Source organism: Aspergillus fischeri, genomic scaffold (assembly GCF_000149645.3).
Source record: "Aspergillus fischeri NRRL 181 1099437636266 genomic scaffold, whole genome shotgun sequence".
Taxonomy (NCBI): domain Eukaryota; kingdom Fungi; phylum Ascomycota; class Eurotiomycetes; order Eurotiales; family Aspergillaceae; genus Aspergillus; species Aspergillus fischeri.
Window position 1 is genome coordinate 940,334 of NW_001509760.1, and position 11,866 is coordinate 952,199.

At 51.0% G+C, this 11,866-nt stretch overlaps 4 protein-coding genes and 1 non-coding gene across 5 annotated transcripts; 2 read left to right on the forward strand and 3 right to left on the reverse strand.

Annotated features, from left to right (window-relative positions):
• Nucleotides 1-3: 3 nt before the first annotated feature.
• NFIA_050380 lies at nt 4-75 on the reverse strand. Its single transcript has one exon. It is a non-coding gene; the product is annotated as a tRNA-Arg (tRNA).
• Nucleotides 76-850: 775 nt separating this feature from the next.
• On the forward strand, nt 851-2,619 carry NFIA_050390 (MFS transporter; the record flags this gene model as incomplete). Its single annotated transcript, XM_001257591.1, has 2 exons — nt 851-2,269; nt 2,326-2,619. The coding sequence occupies 2 exons, from the start codon at nt 851-853 to the stop codon at nt 2,617-2,619; spliced, it is 1,713 nt and encodes a 570-aa protein (XP_001257592.1).
• Nucleotides 2,620-3,078: 459 nt separating this feature from the next.
• On the reverse strand, nt 3,079-5,538 carry NFIA_050400 (tetratricopeptide repeat protein; the record flags this gene model as incomplete). Its single annotated transcript, XM_001257592.1, has 3 exons — nt 3,079-3,761; nt 3,823-5,334; nt 5,385-5,538. The coding sequence occupies 3 exons, from the start codon at nt 5,536-5,538 to the stop codon at nt 3,079-3,081; spliced, it is 2,349 nt and encodes a 782-aa protein (XP_001257593.1).
• A 322-nt stretch (nt 5,539-5,860) lies between these two features.
• Nucleotides 5,861-6,976, reverse strand: NFIA_050410 (uncharacterized protein; the record flags this gene model as incomplete). Its single annotated transcript, XM_001257593.1, has 5 exons — nt 5,861-6,075; nt 6,166-6,217; nt 6,451-6,532; nt 6,588-6,726; nt 6,799-6,976. 5 exons carry the CDS (start codon nt 6,974-6,976, stop codon nt 5,861-5,863), a joined length of 666 nt encoding a protein of 221 aa, XP_001257594.1.
• Nucleotides 6,977-9,166: 2,190 nt separating this feature from the next.
• catA (catalase catA) lies at nt 9,167-11,513 on the forward strand (the record flags this gene model as incomplete). The annotated part of the gene is made up of 3 exons (XM_001257594.1): nt 9,167-9,400; nt 9,457-9,769; nt 9,820-11,513. 3 exons carry the CDS (start codon nt 9,167-9,169, stop codon nt 11,511-11,513), a joined length of 2,241 nt encoding a protein of 746 aa, XP_001257595.1.
• Nucleotides 11,514-11,866: the final 353 nt, after the last annotated feature.

An 11,866-nucleotide genomic window follows, 5' to 3' on the forward strand; every position in this document is an offset into this window, starting at 1 on the left:
GAATGACCTACGCAGGATTCGAACCTGCAATCTCTTGATCCGTAGTCAAGCGCCTTACCATTGGGCCAGCAGGCCTTCTTGAATGTTTTGCGCAGTAATATGCCTTATCCGAATTATCAGAAAAGAAAATGATTGGCGCTGTTATTGGGAACATCTGCATAGCCTCTCCCACCATAAGCTTACGCCAGTGATTGTTACTGCAGCATAAGTACCTCTCTAGCGTGGCTCTTATGCAGGGGGAACCATACAAGATTTTGAACGATGAATGTATTTGTTCTGCCTAGGGGTATGACATCATTTTGTTTTTGGAGGTGGTCTCGATTACTAGCTTACTATCTCGACCTCATGGGAGGATGACGACACCCTTGGTTCCTGAATCTTGTCTTGGCTGGAATGACCACAGAAATAGCGCGAATCATTAATGTTTATGGGCCTGGCATTGTTGGTACTTCGCGTGGGAAATGCATGACTCAGCGTGTCTCCCCAGATCGCTTACATCATCATCTCAGTCTCAAGTTCTGGACCTGGACTGCTCACTCAAATCATCACCCCATTGCATAATCTGGTCACTTCTGCTCTGTGCCTTGCCTTACTATTGTACACTGGAAGACGTGTTTGAAATTGATAACTCGCTTGTTTGGAAGTACATGAGCCGCTTTTTGGAAGGCCTTATTCCTTCCCAATCCGGCCGCGCGTGACCCAACATTTTCCTCCGCACTTTGAACTTTCTGGAGACCATTGAGCAGCAAAGAGATTGGATTATCAGCCGACCTGCCTACTAAAGTCTTGTCCGAGTCGTTACAAAAATACATCTCTCCTCGAACTGCGCGAGGATCCGTGCCCTGTCAGGATGAGGGAGACTGAACAGAACTCGCTGAATAGGCGGCACTCGACCACGCAGCACTATCAAACCTTCGACACTCCTCCTCCAAAATCGCGTGGAAGACCGAACTCAGGCCAATCCGAATCGTCAGGCGGCGACTCGAATCTGCAACAACATGGATCCGGAAGCGACGACGAACCACGATCTCCCTTGCCGAAGAAGCAGATGGCAGTGTTGGCGATGATCGCGCTCTGTGAGCAGACGGCACTCAATTCGATTAGCCCTTATCTGCCTGATATGGCGGCGTCGTTTCCCGGAGTCGAATCGCAGTCGGTGGGTATCTATGTCGGAACGATCGCCTCGGCGTTTGCGATAGCGCAATTCATAACCAACTACTTCTGGGGTTGGCTGTCTGATCGCGTGGGACGGAAGCCGGTCATATTGCTTGGGACCATCCTTACTGCAGTTTGCATGCTAGCGTTTGGATTCTGTAAGACGTTATGGCAGGCCATCCTGGTGCAGGCGTTGATGGGCGCTGTCAATGGCAACCAGGGATTGGTGTCAACGTGCCTGGGAGAGATTACCGACAGAAGCAACCAGTCGAAAGCTTTCACTTATCTGCCTGTCCTCTACGGTATTGGAGGTATCACCGGACCTCTTATTGGCGGCTTACTAGTCTTCCCCCGAAATCCTTTGGACAAGAACAAACCCAATCCATATCCTTATGCCGGGCCGAACCTCGTGTGTGCGGGAATTCTTATGGTGGACTTCATTTTGACGAGCCTTTTCCTCGAAGAGAGCCTCGAGGATGCGGAAGTTTTTCCTACATTGAAACGCAGAATTCGTGCTATGTTTGTCTGGTTGTGGGAGTGGACCAGTCCTGCACGGCGGGCAAGACAGGCATACCTTCCCCATGAATATCATTCCGTGCAACAGCATGCATCTGAGCAAGATCATGATAGCGAACTTGACTCCGCCTCGGAAGTGTCCAGTCATCAAGGCGTCACACATGAGTCCCTGCTCAAAAGCGAGATCTGGAATCGGGACACTGTTTTGCTTCTGCTGACGTATCTCATCTTCGCCCTGGGCAATGTGTCTTTCAACTCGCTTTTCCCTATCTTTTCGCATGCTCCACCTCCTACGGGACGAGCCCTTACCCCGAGCGAAATTGGTCTCTCGCAAGGTTTTGCCGGCCTGGCCACTATCCTCTTCCAAGTCTGCATCTTCGGCAGACTGCGAGATAGGATGGGCAACCGGTGGTCATATCGGGCAGGCCTCTTCGGCTTCGTCCTGTCGTTCATGCTCATGCCTTTCGTCGGATACAAAGGAGACGATGCTGACGGTCGACTGACCAAGAAGACTGCTTTGATGGCTATTGAATTGTGCTTCGTGCTCTTGGTTAAGACGGTTGCTGCAGTTGGCGGTTTGACTAGTGCACTTTTACTGGTAAGATTATCCTCTTACTGACTGAGATTTGAGAATTCGCTAACTTTGTCGTCCAGATTACGAACTCTGCTCCGGATCACGCAGTCCTGGGAGCACTCAATGGTCTTGCGCAAACCCTCGCCGCGGCTGGTCGAGCAGCCGGTCCGTTCCTATCTGGCGGCCTTTTCTCCCTGGCCTCCCGCATTCAACCAAAGGGAGAACTGCTGGCTTTTGGTGTCTTTGCTGCCGTTTCTTTTGTCGGGTTTGTCTTGAGTTTCGGCATCAAGGGTCGCTCTCTAGAGGCGCAGGATTGGGAAAGCGACGACGACGATAATTATAAGTCGGATGATGAGCATCCCTCAACTCCGTGAATGCGCCCCGGACAACCTCAGGTCGGGTATCACCCGGTCGTTACGAATTGATGATGATGTATATAGTGACTCTAAGCCTCGAGTCCGGTGTTTTCTGTTATTATTCCTTTTCCGTTAGATCGCCTCGCATCTGTTGTGCGAGCGCTTGTTCATATGTATATATTGGTGACAGCGACGATAGATTTGTGGTTCCCTCTGGGTGGGACATCTAAACTCTCATATCATTGGCACGTCTTGTTCCTGTAGGTGGGCTTAGATATCTGCATGAGATTAATCGAGACATCTACGCAGGGGCGTTCATTCCTGTAAAATTCAATCACAAGGATGATGCGATGTCAGGCGGCTCGCTGGTACAACATATGTCTACTCATAGAATGTATTCTTTTTACCAACTTCGTATTCTCGACAACTCCTAGAAACAAAGGAAAAGAAAAAGGTTCGTTCGTGTATTCATATTCCTCACTTCCACTCCCACTCAATGACGTACATGAACGCTTCCTCCAGGTACCCCGACAGAAGCAAGCCCTGAGCATACTCGATCAGCTCACTATCCGGCAACGATAGAGACCGAAAATGCTCCTTTTCACCGTTCGAGCCGCGCACGCTGATTCGCTTCTGGATGGCTGATTTGAACATTTCCTTGCCTGGGCTGACGAGGACGTACTTTGCGGGTGTGTTGGGGGACTCTGGAGAGATGTAGAAGATGGCTTCTTGGCGCTGGGGGGTTAGCCATTGGATTTCTCGGGGGGTGGTGCTGGCGGTTGTTGGGGGTGAAGAGCTTGTGTTGCCGGGTCCGGATGATGATGACGGTGACGAGCTGCTGTCGATGGTTGCGAACTGGATGTCTGAGTCTAGAGAGAAGATGATGACGGTGTTTGTGAGGGAGCTGAGCTTCATCCGGAAGGTGGTGAAGTTGCGCGGGTCAAAGTAGAAGGTATAGCTGGCGAGTACGTCTACAGTCCTGTCCCTATCGAGAGGGCGGATTTTTGAGAGAGCCTGGTCTCGGACCCAGGGTGGGCAGCGTGGTTTGACGGCGAGGGATTTGGACTCGCGGAGGGACACGGAGGGGATGCAGTAGGGGAGGTGTTTTTGCAGGCTGGCTTTGTGGCATGGTTCGCTGCAGAAACGGAAGATTTTGCATGCTGGGAGGCTGGTCAGCTTGTGCGTTGAATCGGAGGAAAGATTGTCAGGAAGAGGACTCACAGTTGCAGAGGATTTTGGTGGGTGTTACGCAGTTCTCACATTTCCCGGGCTCGTGCAATCCCCATTCTTTTCTCTCAGTAGCCAGAACCTCTCGCCGGCGGTTGAGCTCCACGATTCTCTTCTGTGCATAGCCGATCCGTTTCCGCGAATGGTGCTCGTCGGGCGTGGCACTTGCCATTTGAATGAGTTGGTGATAGGCGAGGATGGCTTTATCCACGGAGTCGAGGTGCTCGCGTGACACGCAGAGCGCACTGAGAGCATCGAACGTCTCAGGAGCCTCTGGTCCTCTTACGACCAGGAGGTCCTCGAACAAGGTCTCGAAGAGATCAGCGGCGTCTCGGTTCAGTCCTGCATCCATGTACGATCGGCCTAATCGATGGATAACCCGAAGGGCCTCGGGGTCGCTGGAGTTGCGGTATTGGTCGAGTACGTCCAAGATTTCTGGGGGAAAGTCAAAATTGTCAGAGCCTTGGATGTACCGGACAACAGCATCTCTCGTGATAGCACTCGCTACACCGAAGATCGTCTTGCAATGTGGGATGGTCTTGCCGCATATCATACGAGACTCCTTGACTAAACCGAGCTTCTGATATAGAAGAGATAGCTTGTTCATTGCATTCAGGGTCGTTTCGTTCTGGAGTCCAAAAACCGTGTCGAGAGCAGGAACCGCCCTCTCCAATAAGAGGAGCGCAGATTCTAGATCACCTAAGGAGACCTTGAGAGACGCGAGATCTTGCATGCTACTCAACGTTTCCGGTGCGTGCTGTCCCAGAGTCTTCAACCTGCCTGCGAACGAGCGCTCATATAGTGCAGCTGCTTCGGTGGCGTATCCGTCCTTCTCACAAAGCGCGCCTAGATCGTGCAGAACTGCAAAGTTCGTAGGGTGGTCGCGCCCAAAGGATCGTTTGTAGAGCCCCAGTGCCTCCAAGTAGCAGGCTTCCGATTCTGCAGCCATGTCCAGACTGCGGTATGCATGTCCCATCGAATGTAAAATGGACGCGCGAGACAATCTCTCGGTGTCCAATGCTGGCTCACTCTCCAGAGTCCGCAGTGCATCATGAAACTCCACAACCGCTGCTTTCGAATTGCCCTGCTTGAGGGCTGCATCAGCCCGCATACGTGTTATCAGGGCTTTGGAATAGACTGTCGAGGCGGAGAGCTCATTCTTCAGCTGGAGAAAGAGCTGAGCTACCTCATCCATCTGAAGCAGTCTTTGACGTCCAGAGGCATCATGAACCATTGCGCCTCCCGAGAGGTGTTGAATATGAATGAAAATGTTCTGACAGTTTCGTAACAAAGTCATGTACTCGGCTTCGGAAACAGCTGTTCGGATTCCATCTGCTTTGCGTTGTGTCTTGGCTGCGGTTTTCACGTCACTTGAGCTCCCTTCGCTTTCTAAGCTTGTATCACTTTCGTTCTTGGAGCCCCTTTGCGTGAAAGAGAGCCTCACGGTGTTGACTCTTTTCAGCAACTTTCTCCCTCGATTAGAGGCAGATTTTGCGCGTGACAGACCTGTTCTCCGTCAGTGGGGTTTTAGCCAGCATTATATTCATCAAGCAAACCTTTCGGAATGGTACGACCAAATATCCTTTGCAGAAAAGATTGCCTTCGGGATGGCGATGGTAGTGTCCCTTGTGTTTGATTCCCAACCAGGTTTCCCTGCGAATCAACATAATCGCTTCTATAATGCTCGTTTTCCTCCTCACAAAAGGCCATGCCCGATATCTTTGAGCCAATGATATGGACATCATTCGGCGCTGGCAGTAATTATCAGCCGTTCATTCTCATGCACTTTTATTCTTATAGAGACAAGGCCGAGCATACTTTCATATGGACAGTCCCTCTGTGACTGGGTGGACTGCCATTCGGCAGCACCTCCGAACTGTTGGAAAATACCATTGGGGGCATGCACTGCATCACACGTTAAACACGGCGCGTCAGAAAACAGGGTTGGCCTACCTCTCTCCAGGTCATACAGTCCAGCAAAACTAACTGCGATGAGCTCATCTTCATCACTTTGCGAGATTTCTGTCGGGAATTAGACATGTCTCTCATCAGGGGAATTATGGAGCTTACTTCTAAATGACCAGGAATCCCGCAACTTTCTGGCCCTCTGAGCAAACGATTGCTCCCCGGCGGTATTAGTTGCAATATGGAATTTAGAGCCGGTAAGGTTCATCTGCGCAATGCTTGGGCTTCTGCTGTGCGCTCCATTCACCCTGTCCTTTTGAATATCTCGAAGACTGATATCGTCTCTAGGGTCATTCAGAACAGGCTCATATCTAGATTAGCCATGTAAGACTTGCTGGACGACAAATAGATCAGTATCAGACTGGCACTGACGAGATGTTACACTCCTCCCCGCAGTTTTTGCAACTGATGAATGATGGCATGTCTGCAAGTCATATGAGAGGATGTTCATAGGCAATTACGGGTGACCGTCTCACCTCGTTGTCGATCCACTATTTCATCCTTGTCACCCATGGTAAATTGCTTCTCGCAATGCTCGCAGAAAAATCGGAGCGGACGGGAATTCAGAGGCAAAAACCGCTTTTCCATCCGGTAGCCCTTGGTGATAAGACTATAAAAGACCACTCAGCCTGCATCAACGGTACCCTGAAGTCAAACATACCGATCTCGCATCATCAAATAGATTGCCACAGCTGCCCCAGGACAGAATCTCGTCAAGTAGTGTTGTTTCAATTCGCACCTGTATTTATCGTTAAATTATGCATTGAAGAAGCAGGACAAATCAGTGGCCGTACGGTGAGGAGAAGACAGCATCGCAATCCGGGCATTTGGAATCCGCAGCACCATTGGGGCCCCCATCGTCATTTCTGAGAGGCGGGAACAGACGTACAGTTTCTGCAAAACTTTCAACGCCTGGAGAATCTTCGACGGTTTCTATAGATTCGCGTCGCAATACGTTAGATTTATCAAGTGACAGATCATACACAGGAGCGGAATTCGACGAACCATTCTCTGTCTTGCCAGCTAACGACAGTAAGACGTCCGACGCTCGAAGAACCCGTGTCCGCGCTCCAAGTGCAACAGAGGCATTGTGAGAAGAAGGGCTTAGGACGATTTGGTTCTCAAAGTTCCGCTTCGCCTCTGCCTGCAGCGGACTGCGGCTGTCAACGCCATCTCTAGCCATCAAATATGAGTTCTCAGTGGGATATCCTAATCGGGGAGCAATGCAGACCCTGAGAATGTTCTTACCGTTCTACCATCGGACTTGTATAATGACCGTAATCCATAATCAAGCTTCAGATAGGATGAAAAGAGGACAAAGGCAGAGGTACAAGCAACGCAGATGTCAATGACAGAAACCCACATGCAATCTGGACGAAGATCAAAGAAAGAAAGAACCCGCATCAGAATGCATCAATGAGCCGGGTGAGGCATCATTTTCAATAATCGGCAGGTCATGGTCCAGGTGCGTGTGCCCTGCGGGTCATCTTGATGAAATCGGTTCTCCATGGGGATGAGAGAGGTAAACGGGCCGCATACTTTCTGGTTTCAAAAGGGAGGAGTTCGCAGCGTCAGTGCTTGTTATCCCTCGCATGATCCTAGCGGGACGCTTCCTTGGGATTTTGAAAGTCGTTTGTGAAGGATCGAAGCCGAATAGGCTCTGTAATCCGATGAAAAGGCCAATCAATTGACAGTTCAGAGGGTGGTTGGCGTCTGCAGGGTTTGTTGTTTCGGGCAATCCCGTTGGATGTATACTCTACTCCGTACAGAAATGTCGTGTGTAAAGAGTCGCGGTCTTCGCGTCTCTTTTCTCTTAGAATTGACCGAACATCCACAATCAGGGGGGCAGGATATCTTCAACAGCCAATCAGAAACACATTCTTCTTGATCCTGATTCCTTTTCTGTCAAAGAAGTTCATCCCTGGCTCTATACGACGATAAACCGATTGCTCCCTTGCGTCGAACTTTCTACAAGCACCCCAATGCCAGGAATACGTCTCCTCGGCCACGCCATTTTTCCTCACCGCATGAACATGCTCCTGCCTGTGGCTCCCTTCGATTGAAAGCTGGCCTATGACTATTGTCCCCGCATTCACAAGATGAAGTCGTTTCCCACCTGTCATATTTCGATGTGGACGCAGACGATCTACGGAACTCAAACGAAGCCCCAGCAGATGACCCACAGAATTAACATAACCGACTGATCAGAATAGATAGTTCGCCTCGTACAGATCTACAGAGCTGGCTCCAGAGACAATTCGGATCAATAATTGTGGGAATCCATCTGATAGTCGATCCGATAGTTCATGGACTTGGGCCTTGGGAATATGACCTATCTGCAATGGTCCTTAACTGCGTCCACCGCTTCTCCGTCTTCCCAGCAACAGATAAATCCATTCGATGGCCAGTTATCGATACTCTCTGAGAGGGTGATAGTCGATGCGACCGTTGTTTGAAGAGAGGAAAGCATTCGTGTGAATCTCAACGGGAAAGAGTTTGAAGGAGAAGAAGGAGCAGTAGTAAGAAGAGAAACACGGCCAAAAAGGGAGAAGCAGGAGAGGCTAATGTCCAAAAACTTACCCGCTTCATCTAGACTTTATGCGCCAGATGCCGAAGTGTCTATTCCTCATGGATCCTTCAAATGCCGTCCTGACACAATGTGCCTCTGCCTTGAAGTCGTCAGCCGAACAATCTCAGAAGCAAACGGCTTCTGATTGATCGATGGATTGTTAAGAGCATCAATTCGCCCAACATTCGTTTGCTTCCCTGCTTCTGGGGCGGTGTTGCGTAACTGGCCGAACGACATACAGCCGCCAACAACAACACTTCGGCAGCATCAATGCCAATATCACAGTGAAACAGTCGATTTCGAAGTAATATCAATGAATTTATTGGACACTCTCCTGGCTTGGAGAATTCTCGTTGCAGATCATCAGCCCACCCACATAGGGTGGAGTGAGTTCCTTGGTTATCGGACAGAGTCATGAACTCATATGCCCGCAACAACAGAGCTTGGCTCTCCATGAACGAATACCATCCTTGAAGAAAAACAGGTTCAACGGAAAGGTTCAATTGGAGAAGTCATGAAGATGCTCCGGATGCGAATTCCGGTTTTTCCATGATACTGGACAGCCTGGATGATCATGATCGCTGGATCCAGCCGAGGCCGGCAGTGCCAGGGTGACGTTGACGTTCCGCCAACGTCACACTTACGTGCTGTCACAGCTCTGGACAAACCAAGGAGCATTTATTACACACCATCGAAGCCAGCAGAGATGTTAAAGAGATGTTCTTGTCAGGTCGGCGCTGTCGGTTCTTCACAGAGCTTTAACTTAAATCTGAAATTACCGTGAGCATCAATCCGAGAATCAACATGGCCACAAAGATTGCTGGAGGCTTGCACAGAGCGCAGGAAGTGCTTCAAAACACATCCTCTAAAAGCAAGAAATTGGTCGACTTGGAAAGAGATACTGTCGATGCTCATACCCAGCAGCCACTGACCACGGATCACGGTGTACGAGTCAGCAACACCGATCAATGGCTTAGAGTTACGAATGACCGGCGGACTGGCTCATCCTTGCTGGAGGATCAGATTGCCAGAGAAAAGGTAAACATATTGCATGTAAATACTCTCAATAAATATGTTATTGATGATATTCGCAGATCCATCGCTTTGATCATGAACGTATTCCTGAAAGAGTAGTCCATGCGCGTGGCACTGGCGCATTCGGAAACTTCAAGCTTAAGGAGAGCATTGAAGATCTGACTTATGCCGGTGTCCTGACGGATACATCCAGAAACACGCCCGTCTTTGTTCGCTTTTCAACTGTCCAAGGAAGCAGAGGTAGCGCTGATACAGTTCGCGATGTTCGTGGATTCGCTGTCAAGTTCTACACCGATGAAGGCAACTGGGACATTGTTGGAAACAACATCCCTGTGTTTTTCATTCAAGATGCCGTCAAGTTCCCAGATTTTGGTACGTATAGCTCCTGCTGCTTATTCCGTCAGATCTGACTGTGCTATCAGTCCACGCTGTCAAGCCGGAGCCTCACAACGAGGTCCCTCAGGCCCAAACAGCCCACAACAACTTCTGGGACTTTGTGTACTTGCACCCGGAAGCCACCCACATGTTCATGTGGGCCATGTCTGACCGCGCCATTCCCCGATCCTTCCGGATGATGCAGGGATTTGGTGTGAACACTTTTGCTCTCGTCAACAAAGAGGGGAAGCGACACTTTGTCAAGTTCCACTGGATCCCCCATCTGGGTGTGCACTCTCTCGTCTGGGACGAAGCCTTGAAGCTGGGAGGCCAAGACCCAGATTTCCATCGCAAAGACCTGATGGAGGCTATCGACAACAAGGCGTATCCGAAATGGGACTTCGCAATCCAAGTCATTCCAGAGGAGAAGCAGGATGACTTTGAGTTTGACATTTTGGATGCCACCAAGATCTGGCCTGAAGACCTTGTGCCCCTTCGTGTGATTGGAGAGCTCGAGCTGAACCGCAACGTCGACGAATTCTTCCCTCAGACCGAGCAGGTCGCATTCTGCACCAGCCATATCGTCCCTGGCATCGACTTCACCGACGATCCACTTCTCCAAGGCCGAAACTTCTCCTACTTCGACACCCAGATCAGCCGCCTGGGCATCAATTGGGAAGAGCTGCCAATTAACCGTCCAGTGTGCCCTGTGCTCAACCACAACCGCGACGGACAGATGCGCCACCGAATCACGCAAGGCACGGTCAACTACTGGCCCAACCGCTTCGAAGCCGTGCCCCCAGCCGGCACCCAGGGCGGCGGATTCACAACCTACCCCCAGCGCGTGGAGGGCATCAAGAACCGCGCCCTCAGCGACAAATTCCGCGAGCACCACAACCAAGCCCAGCTCTTCTACAACTCCATGTCCGAGCACGAGAAGCTCCACATGAAGAAGGCCTTCAGCTTCGAGCTCGACCACTGCGACGACCCCACCGTCTACGAACGGCTCGCCGGCCATCGCCTCGCCGAAATCGACCTCGGGCTCGCCCAGAAAGTCGCCGAGATGGTCGGCGCCCCGATTCCAACCAAGGCCCTCAAGCAGAACCACGGCCGCCGCGCCCCGCACCTCTCCCAGACCGAGTTCCTCCCCAAGAACCCCACCATCGCCAGCCGCCGCATCGCCATCATCATCGGCGACGGCTACGACCCAGTCGCCTTCACCGGCATGAAGACCGCCATCAAGGCCGCCAGCGCCCTCCCCTTCATCATCGGCACCAAGCGCTCCGCCATCTACGCCGACGGCGAGGACAAGACCTCCTCCAAGGGCATCATCCCGGACCACCACTACGACGGCCAGCGCTCAACCATGTTCGACGCAACCTTCATCCCCGGCGGCCCGCACGTCGCCTCCCTGCGCCAGAACGGGCAGATCAAGTACTGGATCTCCGAGACCTTCGGCCATCTCAAGGCGCTGGGCGCCACCGGCGAGGCCGTGGATCTCGTCAAGGAGACGCTGGGCGGCACGCTCGACGTCCAGGTGGCGTCGTCGCAGAGCCCGGAGCCCGTCGAGTGGTATGGTGTTGTGACTGCGGGCGGGAAGCAGAAGCCAGAGAGCTTCAAGGAAAGCGTACAGATTCTCAAGGGCGCGACGGACTTTGTGGGCAAGTTCTTCTACCAGATCTCGCAACACAGGAATTATCAGCGTGAATTGGACGGTCTGGCATCGACCATTGCTTTCTAGTTAGGCGCGAGTTTGATACGGATTAGTTTTCCGAATTTGTTTATGATATGGATCTAATGGTAGCAATAATTCAATTTTATGAATGTCATTCAGATGTGATGGAAAGACAACATTGCAGGATATGCGACAAACAACCATCAACGAATCGCTTCAGTAGTAACATTCTATATCTGGAACGTGCTTTTACAGTAGATGTCTTGTAACGAATGTATATAATGGGTATCGAGCCGACATGCGAAGACAGGTGCTAATATGAAAAGTAAAAATGGCAATATACTTCAGTCGCTAAAAACGCAGCAGAAAAATAGATTGATGGTAAATGCTCTCCTCACCCGGCAGTATCATGATGGGGT